Here is a 19734-nt window from a genome sequence, read left to right on the forward strand (position 1 = left end):
TATGGAATCATTTTCTTATACCAGTAATGTTATTTGTTCCACAGGCTGATTATTGATCTTAGAGAGCAATTTTATTCCTTAAGGTCAAGGGCTAGTGTCCTGTATGACTGCAGATCACAACCTTCAAGGGACAAATCAATACACAGCATTCAGGTATATCAAAAACCTAGTTGTTAATATGGGTGTGTTGATTATCAGACCTTTTGATCTGATTCTAGTCAAGGAAACTGCAAAAATGATTACCATGGTTATTTCTCAAATCATGTCAGATTTCATCATAAAATCATCTTTAAGAATAGGAAATTCAATAATTAAAAACATAACTAGTGGTGGTTTTTGTCTATCAAATCTTTATGAAAGCTTATGATAAAATTAATAATCAGTAAGAATGAAAGATAGGAAAACGATGAATACCAATAATTATTGTCAACCCCATGAGGAGATAAAACTTTCATGGGAGAACCATAAAAGCCATATTTGTTTACTTACAGCTGAGGACATTAAGACCCAAAGAAGGCTGATAACTGCAACTTTTTTTCATAATCAAATAAGGGAGCAACTATCATGTATAGGTGTATTGACAGACAGGAAAGGTTCAGATATTATCCTACCTTAGTACCCATGGCATACTTCCTGTTCTTTGTGAGAAAATTTACTTAGGAACCTTGCAGTATTTCCTGTTCTTTATGAGAAAATTACCTTAGGACCCATGGCATATTTCTTCTTCTTGTGAGGAAATTACCTTAGGACCCATGGCATATTTCTTCTTCTCATGAGGAAATTGTCTTAGGACCCATGGCATATTTCCTGTTCTTTATGAGAAAATTGCCTTAGGACCCATGGCCTGTTTCTTCTTCTCATGAGGAAATTACCTTAAGACCCACGGCATGTTTGTTCTTCTTGTGAGGTAATTACCTTAAGACCCACGGCATGTTTGTTCTTCTTGTGAGGTAATTACCTTAAGAACCTTCCCATATTTTCCTGTTTTTGTGAGGAAATTACCTTAGGACCCATGGCATGTTTCTTCTTCTCGTGAGGAAATTACCTTAGGAACCTTGTCATATTTTCCTGTTTTTGTGAGGAAATTACCTTAAGACTCATGGCATGTTTCTTCTTCTCGTGAGAAAATTACCTTAGGAAAATTGCTATATATTCCTGTTCTTTTTGAGAAAATTACCTTAGGACCCATGGCATATTTCTTCTTCTCATGAGGAAATTACCTTAGGACCCATGGCATGTTTCTTCTTCCTGTGAGGAAATTACCTTAGGAACCTCGCCATATTTTCCTGTCTTTCTTTTTGAGGAAATCACCTGAGGAACTTTGTCATAATTTCTTGTGAGGAACTTAGTCATAATTTCCTCTTCTTGTAAGGATATTACCCGAGAACTCTTGTTAAATATTTATTTATGTGAAGAAATTACCTAGGATTCTTGGCATATTTCTCTGATCTTGTATGGAACTTACCTTAGGTACCCTGGCATATTTTCCTGTTCTTGTATCACGTATTAACGATATATCTAGATAGTCCATTTCCTTAAATAAAACCAATAACTCATGAAAATATACATATTTTAAAATTTTTAAAGTTTAACAAAAGAATGCTTCAGCTTATATAAAAAAATTACATATTGGATGAACAAGGTGTATTTCAAAATATATCTTTTTTTTCAAATTGTGAACAATAACTGAAATTTCATGCAGAGTATTCTTCATTTTTTACTTGTTACTAGATATTTGCTAGCCTAATATTAGGTATTTGAAGTAAAGATTTGTTCTAAATCCATAGCTACAATCAATACTAGAAACTGACACAAACAAAAAAAATCCTGATTTTGAAATTCCTATCCCGATTTTCTTTATTTTTGTCAATTTTTTAGGCGCGAGAGTGGATGAAAATCTACTAAATAATTATATTTGACCTAGATTGTGGACACATTAGAAATCCAGTAAACTATAAATAATAATCACAGGTCTTTCGTATGCAAGACATTTTTCTTTGCTGGATACTAAAGCTCATAAAGAGAATTTTGTAGGATCCGGGATTGTTTTTTACAGAATTTAGTTAATTAAATATCAAACACATGAAAAAAAGTTTTGACCCTAAAGGATATTTCCACAAAGTTCAGTCAAACAGCCTGACAAGACTGAAATTTATCTATCTTTTGTTTTTACATTACCTTGTTCTGATCTTTCCAGAACAGGATATAACCTTTGGGATCCACTTTTAAGGTCACTGGAGTCCCTATAGTACTGCTCTGAAATAAAAGCATTAAAAGAAATTATTTTTACATACCATAACCTGACACCTCACAATAAAATTATTTCATCAGTGGCTGTGGGCAGTGGTAAAGATTCAGAGTTAGACATATCATCAGAATGTCCAAATGCATTAGCTACTGATCTGAAAACAGGTACCTATGGCAGGGATAAGGCTTCTGAGGGATACAACATGTTCTTCAACAGTTCTTTGAAAACAACTATTTAATATAAAATGGAACCAAAAAAAGAAAATTGACTTGACCCTTGTGGTCTAAAAATAGCAATGGTGGCCATGTTTTTTTGATGGATCAAAAATCTAAACACCCCTTTTGTGCATGATACACTAAGGAACATCCATATAAAGTTTCATTAAATTACAGTCAGTAGTTTCAGAGAAGATTTTTGAATGAACAGTTTTGCCACAAGTACATGGTACGCCTGTCATCTTGTGAAAAAATAAAACATAATAAATGTCTTTCAGAAAATAACACAGGTTTGTACAGGATGTCATGTTAGCATATCCTAACTCATTTCTTATTCCTGCTTAATAAGAAGTGTATATAAGAGACCAACAAACTAGAGACTCTAAAGAGCCTGAATCACTCACTTGGTCAAAAATGTCCTTATAGTTTTCTAATGCTAGACTCTTGACCCTACTGTACTGTTGTCACATGAATCATTTAATCAATACAGAGCATCTTAGTTATTCACCTGGCTTTCAATTTATATAATTAATCTCTAATTGTCATTTTTTCTCTTCAAGGGCAATAACTCCAACATTAAGCAACAGATCTTTGCAAAAATTTCGGCATAGGTTGGTCTCACCATGTTGATAAATTTTTCTGCCTAGAAAATAAGGCTAAACCCTTTGGTTTTCAAGTTATTTCAACAAGTCATCAATTTTGATTAGTGGTGGCCATGTTTTAAACTGATATAAATTGTTAAGGATATCCTAACATTCATGCAATACATGTAGGTAATCCCATCATGCTGAAAAATTTTAATCTCTGCCAAATAACTGTTTTTGAGTTATGGTCTATTTTTAGTAACGGTGGCTATGTTTTTCACAAGATCAAGTATTTACATGCATAGATTGCTAAACAAGTTCTACATAATATTCATGCAAAGTTTTGTTTAAATCCAAACTGTAGTTTCAGAGGAGAAGATTTTCGAAGTTACAAATATAAAATTAGTAGAAAAATCCATTTCAGGACCCATAAATCATTCATTCTGAAAATTTGGCATAGGTCCAACCCATCATGCTGAACAATTTTACCCCCTACCAGACTTTAGTTAAACCCAACTGTTTTTGAGTTATTTGCATAACTCTACAATTTGACCCCTATGGCCTATTTTTAGTAATGGCAGCCATGTTTTTTGACACATCAAGGACTGTTAAAAAAAAATGCCCTAAGGAACAAAGTTTGGTAACAATCTGCAGAGTAGTTTCAGAGGAACAGATGTTTGAAAAAATTTAAGGACAAGGACGATGCACACATAGTAATGGCAATAGCTCACATGGCCTTTTGATGTTACATGTTCTCATCAATGGTGCGAAAATTTTTGCAACAAAAAAAAAGCATGTTAATACATAAATTGAAAATTTTAAAGTTCCATGAAAGTTGATAATAGAGAATAACAAAAATTATTACAACATGTTTCAATGTTCACGGTACAATGTTTCTCCTGAAATAAATTCCCATTTTGGTTCTTTATAAGGGCTATTCCATCAATTACTGTACAGGAGGATTGGAAGGCAGTTTTCTGTGACTCAACCACCTATACATATTTTTTAAAGGATTAATGTACCTTTTGAATTCCCTTCATACAGTGCAAAATGTAAAACAAGACACCCCTTCTTTACAAAAAAAATTGAAAATTCAATAACTCAATTATAAAAAAATCATCACAAAAAGAATACAGATTTTCTGATTTACATAACTAACCAGTGTGTAAAGTTTTATGCAATAATTATAAATAGTTTCTGAGATACCATGCGACATGTGGAAAAAACACCCCCCTTTTTTCCAAAAATTTCAAAAACTGGAAAATAAATATTGAATCATCACCAAAAAGTATCCAGATCTTTAGATCAATATAACTAACAATTCTGAGTGCAGTTATGAGCAATCATAATGTGTTTTTTTTTAGATACAGCGCAACATGTAAAAAACACCCCTATTTTAGTTACGAAGTCCAAGAACTCTGAAAATATTAACCTAATATTCACAAAAAATTACACAAACTATTTGACTGTTATTAGAAACAATGTTTCAAGAAATTTGGATAAGTTGTTCTCAAGTACAGAGTGACATGATTACAATGGATGGATAGATGGACAGACAGACATACAGGGTGATTCCTATATACCCCCAAAAGTGCTTTTAGCACTGGGGGTTCTTGACTCTTGCGAAAATTGTAGCATTAACAAAATTTAATAGATTACATGATAAAATAAACAACATTTAGCATGGCTTATGTAATTACTCGTTGACACCTTTATGGTCTAATTTGTGTATTTGATTAACACAAAAAAGCTTGTGTAGTAAAAAGAAACGAATTTGAATAATTACACTTCAGAATTTATCAGATATTATGACAATGAAGAAAATGGTGGAAAATTTTCTTTGTTGGATTGATATCTGATCATTTAAGCACAAAATAGATGATAATAACTAATGTATTATTATGACTATGTTTGTTTCGCCAGTAAATCTGAAATTTAATTGTTGTAATGTACTGCACATGGTTTGACGTCCCTCTCAATATTGAGTTATTCAAAGCAACCTGTAATGTGGAAAGGACATTTTCGATAAAAATAATTAAACAAGAGTTTCCCTTTAAGTTATTTTTCCCCTTTCAAGGGCAATAACTCTTACAAGGAGTCATCAGACAACTTTTATCCCAGAATACTTTTGAATTCCTAATAGTAAGGATCATTTCAGCTATTAAAAGAATTTGGCTAAACCTTACAGTTTTGGAGACTTATGCAAAAAAGCTACTGTCTGACCCCTATGTTCTATTTTCAATAATGGCAGCCATGTTTTTCAACAGATCAGAAATCCCCACAAAAGTTCTATACAGGATACCCCAAGAAACATTCGTACCAATTTTGGTTTCAATTGGTCAAGTAGTATCAGAGGAGAAGATTTTTGAAAGAAATAACATTAAAAATAGCCAAAAAACGTTGAAAAAAGGCATTAACTCCAACATGGCTTAATGGATTAAAACGAAAATTTCACCGCAGATACAATGTAGCTCTCATCATGCTTAATACTTTAACCCAGTCAAAATTTAGCTAAACCTAACAGTATTTGAGATGTATGCTAAAAACTACAGTCTGACCCCTATGTTCTACTTCTAGTTACAGCAGCCATGTTTTTCTATGGATCAGAAAGTCCTCACATCACTTCACTCACCTGATAAAATTTTTGCCTTTCAAGGGCAACAACTCTATTAAGGAGTTGTCCATCAATTTTGACTTTGGTAGAACTTTTCATAAAGATCATTTCAACAACTGAAAGTTTCTTTCTCTCTACTACAGTTTTCAAGATATAGTAGTCCTTCTCTTATGGGGCCACCCATACCACAATCCATTACTGGCCATATAAGAGAGGTGGACTCCCTTGACAGGTTAGGCCAATTTAAGCATTTCATTGTACATGTTTGTTTCTGTTATAAGTACACTGTATTGTACTAGTATACAAATTATATAGAGTGTTATTTCATGTTTGTTATGTATACGTATTTTATTTTTTTAAAGCAAAGTAGCAATCAACTATTGAGTAAATTTTTGTTTATTTACCATATTTTTCTGACTAAAAGTCTATCTTTTTCCCTTAAGTGGTCATTTCAGATACTTGTTTTGTAGACCGTTAAACATTCAAAAGTTAAAATAAAATTCAGATACTTTACTTTCCACTCTATATATTATGTCATATTCATATCCTTGTTTAATTATTAAACAAGTGAATGAAAATCAGATGTCAACTATTCACCACTATTGTTGTCTTACCCTACTTCCAGTGCAGAGATTAAACAAATATGGATAGCCATATGGAATACAATTCCACTAAATAAATAGAAATATGCTAGTACATTTTTTGTATTTGATTCAATGATGAAAATACCCTAAGGAACATTCATACCAAGTTTGGTTCTAATTGGTCAAGTAGTTTCAGAGGAGAAGAGTTCTGAAAATTGTTAACAATTTCTTCAGTCAATTTTTTCGGGTGTGGCCCGTTTAACCCCTATAATTTTAAAAAGGTAAGAGATATCTGAAATCTGATTGAACAATGCAAGCATGGATTTTTATGAGGAATCCAATAAAAAAAAATTCAAAATTGCACCAAAAATAAAAAAGTTAAATTTATTGGACATTGCCCAACTATGACCCCCTATAACTTGAAAACAGTCCAAGAGATATAAAATCTGCTGATACATTTATTTACCAGAACGAAATAGGGAACACAATAAAAAAGCAATAATTAAAATAACCAAAAAAAAAAAAAAACAAACATTCTAGATGGGTTTTAATAAAACACATATTTTTCCCTTTTGGCACTTTTTTCTAAAACAGTAGGAGCCAAAAAGTCCAAATTAAATAGGAACCTTCCTTAAGTGGTAAGTAAAACCATAACAAAATTTCAGAACAATTGATCAACCACAACTTAAGTTTTTGGACGGAAACGAAATGCCTCCCGACAATGAAGACGAATGAAAACAACATTATACGATCGGAAATTTTATGAGGTCATATAAAAATATTGTGGAAAAGACTTGTGACTGGGTTTGAACATCATAGCTATCAGAAACATTGTAGGGCTGGGTCTGAGGCCTTCTTCTTACCTTACCTAGATAAGACCTCTGAGTAATATAACATTACAGAGGTTTATCTATATATCTACAATCAAAAGAAATTTCACAACATATTTAAGTTTTGAGTTTTCACAATATATCCATAGCATGTTAAGCATATAAATAACATTCAAATTAAAATGAAAGCTTTAAAGTTTAATTTCTAATCTTTACTTTGATCAAGAATTACTTTAAGAGTAAACTGCCTTTACACAAATGTACAAGTAAATAAAGGTCTTAGGAAAACTGCTCCTGGCAAACATGTACATGGAGACAGACTGATGAACAGTTCATTTAACCAATTAAAATTAATGATAACATACTTATCTCAATACATCTAGTTCAGAAAAGGTTTTATCAAGTTTCTTGCCATTTACAGATGAATTTAATAACAGGTTACATTAAGTACTATATAAAAAGAAATTTATATACCAGTAAATCCTTAATGGTTATAGACATATTTAACACTGTTAGAGCTGTAAATGACCGAGTCATTAAAAAAAAAACATCTGTTAGTCTGAACTTTACTGTCTAAAAGAAATTTATAATAAGACAGTAAGAAGTCAAGTCAGACAAGAAAACCATAATCAGTTAGTCAAAAGTCAAATCAGACAAGAAAACCATAATCAGATGATCACAAGTCAAGACAGACAAGAAAACCATAATCAGATGGTCATAAGTCAAGACAGACAAGAAAACCATCATCAGTTAGTTACATAGTCACAAATCAAGATAGAAAAGAAAATTACATGCAATGGCCGTTTCATCCAGTTCTAGGCAGAATGATAACTTGAGTACATTTGTTACCTATGAGAACCTCAAATAGGAAGAGCTTCATCCTAAGTACCACAATTGGAGAATTAACTTTGCTGAACATTTCAAGTAGGGAAATTATCGAGAGTGTTCAATAATAATTCATCTATTTAAAAAAAAAGACCTTCTGATCCTTTGACAAACTTTTTAACATATCAAGAATTATCAAGAGATATCAAATTCTGTAATTAGGTTTAAAATCAATGTATGTCATTGTTTTGCTCAGTACATATTATACATGTATAAAGCCTTCAGCCTTCAGCCAATTACAAGTGCTGTAAAGGAGTTATCTATTTTAAGAACAAAATCCCTCACTGCAGGAGAATCTACTGTCAAACTTGTCTATAAGGGGCACCAAAGGAAAGAAGCAAAGAAAGATGTCCTTTATAGACATGTGGCCTTTATACAGGGGTTGTAAGCTAATCAGCACTCTTGATGTACATGTACATGTATTACTGTGGAGTCACTGTGTCATTATACATGTATATAAATTAAATATATATATATTTATGAATTTGTTAAAACATTTCATTTTCAGTTAAGGTGACATTTTCATTTTTAACTGGTGTTTTCTTTCAGAAAAAAAATTGATCAAAACATCAATTTTTTAAATCATAATACGAAATTTTGCTTTGAGGAAAAATCAGTGGATAGTTTATGTGTAAGGGATGCTTATTCTAGAAAGGTTTTCATCAAAACTAAACTTGAAACAGATGCCCCCTGCTTTCCTTGAGGAGTGCACACCTTATAATGGGCTTTTATATACTAAATTACATTAGGGATCTAGAAATTGCCCTTAGTAAGGTGCCCATTTATGCAGATTTGAGAATCCAGAATTTTCTATGTAAATGCAGGTGTAACCAATACTGCTGAAATTTTAATAGTAATTCCAATCATTATGATATTTGAACACTAACTTAAAGTTAAGGAAATCATTAATATAGACATGATGCTTCCTTCAAAAATATGATAGGTTTAAATATTACCCAATTATACACATACTTTATACTTCCTTTCCCTTCGAGTTTTTGATGAATTTCAAAGGTGATAAAAAGTTATTTTTGTTTTGCTTTCAAAACAAGGGGCATGATGCTGTTATCCCTTCATTTTTGAGATACATGTATGTGTAGAAAGTGGTTGCTTGACCCCCAAAAATTGCAATGATGGCCATGTTTTATGCTTGATCTGTATATAACTGACACAATATCTTTTTTAAAATACATGTACATTCCCAAGCGATGCTGGTGCCAAAAATAGGTACCAGTAATATTACACATACAAACTACATCAACAGATGTAAAGTAATGACAATCTGTCACATGGCCCATAGCTAAACAGAGAGAATCACACGATATGTGACCCCTTTGTCGTGATAAGTCTTTTCAGCATACGTGTATTAGAATTATGAATTTCAAGAAGAAAACATACAGACATACATTAACTATATTAACAATTGCACTGTCAAGGCCATTGACCAACTAGTTCTTGAACAGAATAAAATAAAAAGCTTCCCTGAGCGTAGCATGATACAACCAAAATCAGTGGAACTCTGTTCACTTCGGGCACGTGTGGACACAATCACACTTAACATAGGTACTTACAGTTCATTATGGACACAACAACTCATTTGGATACAATGTTGCACAATATTTTTAAATTCAATTTAAGTACAAAGTTCTTCAGGGTGCATTGATGGATGACTTAATACCTCATTACCTCAAAAACAGTAAACAATTGAGTAAATTAGCTAAACTATTGTTTTTAGGCAGGGATTATCATAAGGAATCCAATAAAAAAAATTCAAAAATCATACCAAAAATAAAAGAGACAAATTTTTAAGCACAGTCCCTTTTGGCTCTTTATACATGTAACTTAAACGTAAGAGATATCAGAAATCTGATTGAAAAATTCAGGCAGGGATTTTCAAGAGGATACAAAAATATTTTCAAAATCTGACCAGAAATAAAATAGTTTATTTTTTAATGTGTGGCCCACTTTGGCCCCCAGTCTGACAATATTAAAAGCTATTCGAAATTTGTTAATAAGTCTTAAAACAATATTAAATAAACAAATTAAAAAAAGAACTGTAAAAACTGAATGAGAAGTAAACCTTCCATATCAATTTTAAATAAACATGTATTTTACCCCTTTTGGACCCTTTTTGCAGAACCATAGATGAATGTATGTACATGTATCTGATAAACTGTAACGAGAAATTTAAACTTAATCAAGATCAAACTACACACCAAAATACATCAACAATGCCAAGACAATAAGTTCTATACAAACCAGTTCAAATATCATAACTCAGTTCAAAATTGAACCAAAGTTCTGACCTAGAAGACCTGACTAAAAGCTAAGTCAATACCTTATTCACTCCAAGACAAAATCTGGAAAACTGAAAGATTTGGTGAAAAATAAAATGTCAAAGAGCCATAATTTTCAATATAAATGAACCTCAGTCACAAATAATCAAAAGCCATGATCTTTATCCTACAACTTAAGGTAATGCAAGCCATTTGCAGGATTTTTTTATTTTTTAACTTTTGGAAACAGACTTTATAAAAAAGTTTAAAAAAAAAAGGGAACTATTAATGAAATTGAAGCTGACAAATTGCGGAACTTGTTCATTCAACTAACAGAGGCAGATGATTACAACCAATTTTTTTACCTACCAGTGCACCTGGTCCAATACCTACTAGTGCACCTGGTCCAAGTTTTTAGTCTGGGTTCCTTATTTGCTTTTGCTTCTTTGTAAGTTATAATGATTATTTAATGTATCTATTTTCCCTGTCATTTTTTCCCTAATCTTTACCCATGGATTATTTCATTTCCATTACCATTTGAATCCTGGCTCTCTTGATTTCCCTTGTTGCACATGGATAACAGAACAACTAATATCATCCATTTCTACTCAGCATGACTGTAGCTGTTTTCTGCATTAATGACTAATGTTTTTTTAGTGCTCCCTAGTTCAGGGGTTAAACATCAATGGAATCAACAGTTCATACTGAGTTTAAGAAAGTGATAGCTACTTTTAGGTACCTTTTTGGCCCCTAATTCATAAAGTAATGCAAAACTTACAGGAAAATAGCACACAAATACATGGAATTATTTTGAGGTTTACGCCTAGTTTGGATTTCTATTATACAAACATTCATTTTGTTTGCCTTTAAAAAGGCTAAGTAGCCATAAACATATCATATACATGTAACATCAACATGATGCGTCAATAATTTATGTAAAAACATTTATGAAATCATATTTCTAAAGAAATGGTACAGTGACAATGGCATTTTTTTCTTCAATTTTGTTTATTCTCAAGAAGGTAATTAAAACACTATTATGTGACTATTTTCCGTGATAATATTTCTTTCTATAACGAAAAGAAAGTCACAGGAACATTTATTTCTTTTTAAAATTTGTTTCCTATATTGAATTATGTGCAACAAAATTTTATTCCTCTTACATAAATTTGGAATACATGTACTACAGCTTGGACATACTTTTTTTAGAATTTTCAATACCTTGTACAACTTTCCAAAAAAATGCCACAGCTTGTCAAATAAATGTGCAGAAGCTACTTTCTTTTTATCCTGATATCATAATCTTCATACACAAATACAAGTTGTATTTTGTGCATCTGTACATGTACATGTATATGTACATAATAGTCTGCATTTTTAAAGCAAGGTCTTTCATTATCCCAGAATACAACAAGCCAGGCTCATATGAAACATAAAATCAACTAGAGATAAATTATTATCTTGAACAAAATTCTTCTGAATAGTGTGGAAGAACTTTAATTCATGGATACTAATTTTCACAGTACATTAATCAAAGTGCTCATGTACTGAATCAATTTATCTCGATTGTGAATTTTAGACCTCAAATAATCATTAAATGGCAAAAATAAGGATAGGTTAAAAGTAAAGAACTGATATCGACTTCAAAACAAAAACAGAGTGTTGTAAATGGTTAATACTGAACTCTTTAATTCAAATTCACCATTCAGATTACGAATGTCATTCAATTCGATGTCGGTTTACATGGAGCAGAAATCTCTGACATACTGCATTATTGAACTACACACGAAACTCTTTGACATACTGCATTAATGAACTACATACTACTAGTTAATTGACCTCTCTGAGTTTCTAAATTCAAAAGTCGAAATTCAATTTATGAACCTCCATGCCGATACTGTCTGTCAAATCATTCCAACTTAAGCCACAATCATTGAAATAAATATGTCCTTAGATACACATACTTCTAGCTACAATAGAATTATCAACCAAGCAGTTTTTTACTTTTATTGATCTTCTCCAGCTTTCTGATGTCAGGAGGCGGTAACTGTACAAAAAGGTTAAGATTAAGATCAGTTTACAATTTGTTTTCAACTTATAATTGTAGCTGCCATTTTTTAGTTTGTTCAATACCGTGTTTTTTTGGTTCAGATGGATATTAGATAAAAATGTCTTCTATGACCGTAAATACAAGTAATAGACTTTTCCCTTCCGTTTTGACTGTCTATTGCAAATAAAGGTTTGTTTGAAATTAGGCCCCAAAAAAGGGCAGCCAATAATAGACTTCTATAGCATTCCTCTTTATTTTCCTTTCTAGGATTGATAACTTTTACAAGGTTTTCATTTCTAGCTAAACATAAAATGGTTTATTATGTGTCTAAGAATAAAGCATTTGTAGGTAACTTGAGTATATCAACAGTGAACGACTGGTTTAGTCATGTAAAGGTCTAGAAATGAACAACAGGAACAGTACTGATAAGGATGTGTCATAATTAAATTGCTGTTAATTCAAAACAACAAATTAATCAGCATATTTAGGTCACAGTAAAAGTTGTTTATTGGGTTTGTTTATTGGTGTTAATAAAATAGAATTCAATTTGAAATATAAGAAATACCTATAAAGGGGACCTGAGCCTTAAAGGAGTATGTCAATGGAACTAATTTCCAGAGGAGGTGAAAGAGATAACTGTAGATATTAATAGGCTTTAAAAATCAATAGGCTCTGGGAACTGCTATATCAATTCTGATCTTAGATCTAAACTGATAAAAAGCAATTGAACTGTTTTTCAATGCATTATAATTAAGTACCCGTCCATATAAAATTCAGACACTGCAAATGGTAAAGTGATTCGTGGTGAAGAAAAACCCACCAAACAAAAAATGCTTTTTCAGTCTACATATGCTACACTTTCATATAACAATAAGCTTTTCTGGATTTAGATCTGTACTTTTAAGAAAATCATACATTCATCTCCCACTAAAATCACCCAAATGTAGTAAAATCAAGAATGATAACTCTTGCAAAGTTAAAATTCCTTGCACAATCTATAATTTTTTTTCCTCAAAAGCACAACAACCAAACGAAAAACTAAGACAGGTTATGTGATTAGTAACTGTCTCTGAACAAGAAATAAAACTAAATTCGGTGGGTTTTTGACATGCATGAATCACTGTCTACCTGATTTTTAGATAGACTGCTACTTAAATGTACATGTACGTCTTGCAATAAGATCAGATACAGGCTGTATTTTATTTGTAAATTTACCCTAAACACAGTGAGTAATATATTTCATACATACAGTAAAACCTGCTGGGAGAGAAAATTCATGGTCACATTAAACAAGTGGCCTTTATGTACAGGTTAATTTTACATAGAATGCACTTTATAGGGATGTTTTAATCTATGTCTTTGAAGGCAGGTTATTGCTGAATACAGGCGGTCACTAAGACAGGTGCTCCGACACAAGTCAGTATTGAGTTCGCTTTGATGTCACGCGACACCCATGATGCCTAACTATGGGGTAACCAATTGAGCAACTAAACAAAAAGTCATTTTTCACCCTGTCAACGGCAATAACTCTCACAAGGAGTCATCTGACAACTTTTATCCCTAGAGACTTTTGTAGGCCTTATAATAAGGATCATTTCAGCAATTGAAAGAATTTGGCTAAACCTATCAGTTTTGGATATATTTATAAGAAAAACTACTGTCTGACCCCTATGTTCTATTTTTAGTAACAGCTGCCGTATTTTTCGAGGAATCAAAAATCCTAATTACTGCTGTATGCAGGATACCCCAAGGAACATTCATACCAATTTTGGTTCCAATTGGGCAATGACTCCAACATGGCTAAACTGATTAAAACGAAAATTTGATCACAGATAGATCTCATCATACTGAACACATTAACCAACTGTCCAAATTTGGCCAAACCTAACGATTTTGGAGATATATGCAAAAAGCTACTGTCTGACCCCTATCTTCTATTTTTAGTAACGGATGCCATGTATTTCGATGAATCAAAAATCCCCACATGAATTCTATGCAGGATATCCCATGGAACATTCAAACCATGTTTGCTTCCAATTGGTCAAGAAGTGTCAGAGGCGAAGTTTTGAAACGGACACCAAGTGATGGCAATAGCTCACATGGACTTTGGCCAGGAGAACTAAAAAGGGGTTTCAATTCCAGTTAATGTCACTGATATTTAAACCTACTAAATTATTGAATTATCAAATGGGTAAAGTAGTATAATTATCTACTGCATGATCAAATTTGACTTTTTAACAAACTGACAAAACGAGAAAATGTGTTGGCTATCTTTTCTCAAGTCACTAATATTGTTAACTTCTTTCGTGTCTGAGAACGGGAAGTTTAAATGAAATGATCGGTTAGCATTGAACATTATCCAGTTTCCGATTCAGGCACAGGGACTCGTTACAAGACTATATAGGTCATATACATATGAATATGCATTGGCAGTTGTCTAATCTGGTTCCTAATCTGGTTCCCTGATCAATATCATAGCGACCCAAAGATCGCTACAATGTACCTCTTTTTAAAAAAAATATATCATACACATATCTATGTGTGTGTGTTTTTTTTTTTTTTTTGGCTTGTATGAGAACAAGAAGTTCAAATTACAAGATATATAATGATCATATCGCATTCTTGCTATTTCGGATGTAGAAAATCAGCCAAAATCAGTGACAGAGAATATTTGACGATTAGCGACTTTGAAGACTTCTGTCTTTGATTAAAGACAATACTTGTTTAGCCATGCTCATAATATCCCAGATTACAATGTACCTTAGCTGAAGAATTCCAATGAATTAGTGTGTAACACACCAAATGAAATCTACACGGTGTTCTCTAGATACCCAATACATACATGTATTTTAATTATGTAAAATTGTTAACCAATTCCCAGTTTATTTCCTTTTAAAATCTCATAGAAATATTTAAAAGTTTATGGTTATTGCAAAACACTCAAGGGTAATAACTAACATATTTTTGCGTAGGGATATTTTTTCAGCAGGCTGAAAACTGTCCAATAATCCAACCTAAAAATAGCTGGGCACAATTAAGGGAAAATTTATACAAATAAGGGACAATAGGATAGTCAAGATAGTTAATTGGAAAGAGTGAATAATCAAAATATGATCACAAGTGCTAAAGAACGTCTAGATTTAACGAGTGTGCGCACAAGTTAAATCTTCAGCGTTCTTGGCATGAGTGATCATATTTTGGTTATTCATTATAACCAATTGATTATCCTATTTATCATAAAGATTTTGTCCATTATTGGTTGCTTTTTTCAACATTAATTTTAAATTCTGTGAACAGCAGATTGAATTTTGTGTTGTAACATTTTGTGATGTTTTGGCTGGAGAAAGTCCAAGATTGAAATTAGGGAATTTTTACTTATGAAAAATTCAGTAAATCACTGCTATCTATATTATAAAATAATTCTTTGCTATTTGATTTGCATGATAAGAACAATTTCAGCGTATTGTAAAAAAAATAAAACTTGTATGTGTAGTCAACTAGATTTCATACAGATACATGTTGTGTCTCGTGATAAGTCGATAAGCATGACATATACTTCTGTCAGGTTGGTTTGGGTACAACAAAAGAATTTTCATCGCAGAAGTTAACATCTCTGACTATCCTACAGATAACACAAAAGGGTCTATACCTTAATATACAAATGTTTTTTACAGTACTTAAAATAGCATTCTTTAAACCATGAGGAGAGAAATCAATTTTTTTTTTTTTTCTGAGACTTTGCCTTACATCATTAAACGAATTAACAGGCATTCATGATCAACCTCAATTTAAATACATGTCAAAATCACAAATTTTATTCTTCAAAAGTCTCATATGAACAGCAATTTATCACTCAGTGCATGCTAAACTTGAAATCTTTTAAGGAGATTCAGTAACAAGAAAACCTCAAGTGCTTTCACAGAACCTGCTGTTATTTCGCGATCTACTTTGACACTGGCGCCGGCTATTTTGTTGCTAAAAAAAATTAGATTGAAAAAAAATGTTTGGTTATTTCATGTTTCATACATAAAAAATTGTGTCAGAAACCTTCGATCATGGTGTTTATTGTAATGCAGATAAGTTTCCCTGACAACTTCATTTTTTTTTTTGTCATGATCGGCAGTATAAATAAACAAACTTTAATCATGGTTAATTTGGCACTTTTGTAATGGACATGATCTGGTTTTTTTTAAACGTAGTACTGATTCCGTATCACTGATTCTGTATGTGGGAAGTTTTAGAATCAATCCAACATTTCTGGTCATCATTGACCAAAGCATGTCACAGTGCAAGTACAGAAAAATATCCCCTTATTTTACTAAAAAAGCGATAGATGGTGTGTATAAACAAATATCAACATCTTTCAATGACTTTATGTTATCTTTTAGGTGTGATCAGGCCAAACTCTTTTGCTTCACTCAATGTAGTTGTTTCCTGTTTTGAATTGACCTATAAATGTAGACCCAAATAATGGCCATGTACTGATGTAGCCTTTTTTAGTAATATCCATGTCAAAGAAAAAGCTGAGAGAAAAATTAATTAAAAAGTTATGGTCCAAACAAAAAGTGTCTTTCGCTCCCGCTCACAATCAAATCTGGAATAGTTAAGGGATATAAATAACATGCAAAGCAAGCCATGTTGTGCAAATCTGAAAAAAAATCACATAAATTTTCAAATTTGAGCAAAATAAGCTTCAAAAAATGAGAATATTTGCATCAAGAATAAGTGATCAATGATTGGTGCTCAATCTACTTTTAATTTTCTTCCACCAACTTTAAAACTTATTGAGAACCCTGGTGCCTGAATCAGAAACTGGGTAACATTCAATGCTAACCAATCATTTCATGTAAACTTCCCTTTCTCATACCAGCTAGAAACATGTGTATGATATTTAAGCAGTACATTTTTATCTCATATGAAGCTATTTATGCAAATCATATGCGAATATAAAGTACTGAAATTATGAGAGCAAGAAGTCACTAACAATATAAGCAACTTAAAAATCACAGGTCATCCTGTTCAATAGATTATTAGAAAAATCATCAGGACCTTTCATTTTTTTTACCAGCCATGACCGACAATCCAACAACTTGTTTGAGTTGGTCAATATATTTTTTTCTAAAGATAGCCATGGATTATCAAAAAGAAAAGGAAATGAAATCTTTAAACATACAAGATGTACATTGAACTGAGATAAGCAAGTGTACATTTATGGAAGAATGTTTGTACAGGTTAGTTCCAATCAAGGGATTTTAACCCTTCAACTAAACTTTAACAGTGTTTAAGCTAGAGCTAGTCACTTAAGTCATACACCAATCAATTTCTTAAGTGCCTAATTGCATTTGCTAATATCAAAGTGAAGTTGGTCAATTTTTGGCCATATTCTTATAAACTGATATAAACTGAGATGCAATTGTCAAAAGTAACTAAAAGTTTTAAAATTCTTGCTAAATCACTGCTTTAAGTAACACTGAGTCAGGAACATTTTTTTTGTCATTATAAAAGATGCATGTACTACTTAAAATTTAGCTTGTTACTTTAGCAGTAGACATACATGTTGTAGCGATACAGTGTATTATAAAGAACTGGATGAAACATGCATTTATCATGTTTGTAAGGATACCAAAAATGACTTTAAAGTTCTCCTCACTATCCATGCTACTCTTAAAGATTTAAAAACCATGGTGTTGAGTTTTGCACCAGTCTAAATTATATCTGATGCTAGGGTTGCACTATACAGATGCAATCGAGGTGCACTGTTTTGTTCACAAAGTTGACCCGGTCTGATTTTGTAAAACATGAAAATAAAAGGTGAAACCTGGTGAAAATGTTGATTGTGGGTGGTAGAGCAAATGTACATGTACACAAACAGACGCAATACTTGCGTATGTGAAGAGGCGTAATATGCATTCTTTAAACTATCCAGACAGATTCAAGACCTTATCATATTGGGTTCTCCCGTCTACACCTGCTGGCTGTTCTTAAAAAATTCAAAATTTCGCACAAACTTAATGAATTAAAATCATGAAAAACTGATCAGAAAAAAGGTTAATTTATTTTATGATTTTTTACAATCACAGTTAGAAATAGTAGTCTGCCTGCCAGCCCAAGACTGGTTCTTTTTAGGCAGGGCTGGCTAATTATAGCAAAAATCTATATAGCCATATAGTTAATATATTGAACAATTGTATTCAGGACTGGCCAGAATTTGAGTGAGTTTCCTACCCTGTTACAATAATACCACGCCTGCTCACTTTTGCTGGCAGTTTTAAAGTATCTGATAAATTAGAAAACCTGTCTTTTGACAGTTATTTTTTTTAGAAGGCACCCAAAATTTGATATGAAAACTAATGTATACGTTTTTACAGGGAAAAATGTTGGATTTACTTGTTTGAGTGTCTCAATATAGCATTATTTCCATAAACTGTCATGAAATTATTTACAGTGAAGTATCTATAGAATGGAACCTAAGCTACCATACGTCATTGGACATATTTTCTGGTTATCAGTCGAACCATTATGGCATGTATGGGTGGAACCTTCTATATTTTCATTAAAATAAAATCAGGAAGGTATTACTATTGACTAGACTGATACCTTTTTTAATACTCCAAATATCTTATTCGGTTCTGTCAATCAGTGTCAATTCTACTGATATGAGTTGTAACCAAAACGGATATTGTCGAAGTCAGTGCTGATCGGACTTTTTAAAATGCAATGTTATATTGGTCCATTATCTTACCTCCTCCCATTTAATGAATTTGTTGCCTTTGATCAATGGTTCTGGGACGGTAATGGGTTTCAGCTGTACTACATGTACACCTGGTTTGGCTCCCGCCATCTCTGATGTTTACAAATCACTTAATCCATCTATACTAAATATTCCGACACTCGGCACAAACCGTCCGGATAAATGGGGTTGATTCTTGTAAAATCAGTTTATACCTTTGATCACAGAAAAACACACAGTTTCGTTGGATTTTGATGTTCCCCGTTTAATACTACCATAAACGATATTTAGCCTGTCTAATTAGTCTCTCACACAAATGGCTCGTTCCATTTTCCGATGTATGTATGTCACATGACATGACAATCGTAAACAAGTTAAGGTGCGCGGACATTTAAACTTTGAAACAAAAGGGGGAACGCAAAGTTTTTTTTACATATGCAGTACCATACCAATTCACATAACATTATGACAGTGTAATCAAGGGAACCAAGGTTATAGCGGTAATCAAAAGAATGTAATCCAGGGACGAAGACCAGACATGGAAAACAGACATACACAACAAAGAATATAAAGTAACTAAAATCATATATACAAAGTAACAAAAGCAAATGAGCAACTCGGACTCCACTGAAAACTGGGGGCATGGATCAGGTGCACCGGTAGTATAAGCGTTACGCGATGTTCGTAGATGAAAGAGCGTCCTCTTGAAAACAGAAAA

General features: G+C 32.3%; 1 protein-coding gene across 4 annotated transcripts in view; it reads right to left on the minus strand.

The window, feature by feature from the left end:
- Window positions 1–19362, minus strand: part of LOC148623539 (1-phosphatidylinositol 4,5-bisphosphate phosphodiesterase classes I and II-like) — a 107371-nt gene extending 88009 nt beyond the window's left edge. For 3 of the 4 annotated variants that reach the window (XM_088565417.1, XM_088565418.1, XM_088565415.1), the window contains exons 1-3: window positions 19029–19362; window positions 2179–2256; window positions 1466–1534 (exon numbers count right to left, since the gene is read on the minus strand). In XM_088565417.1, the coding sequence (XP_088421543.1) occupies window positions 1466–1534; window positions 2179–2256; window positions 19029–19127 (246 nt within the window). In that variant the 5' untranslated portion in view covers window positions 19128–19362. The remainder of the gene's footprint in view (window positions 1–1465; window positions 1535–2178; window positions 2257–19028) is intronic. The other variant, XM_088565416.1, reaches the window with a different exon arrangement.
- Between the last annotated feature and the right edge of the window lie 372 nt (window positions 19363–19734).

This window comes from Perna viridis, chromosome 2 (genome assembly GCF_037379345.1).
Source record: "Perna viridis isolate PV_CMFRI_1.1 ecotype Kerala chromosome 2, ASM3737934v1, whole genome shotgun sequence".
In the NCBI taxonomy this organism is placed as follows: domain Eukaryota; kingdom Metazoa; phylum Mollusca; class Bivalvia; order Mytilida; family Mytilidae; genus Perna; species Perna viridis.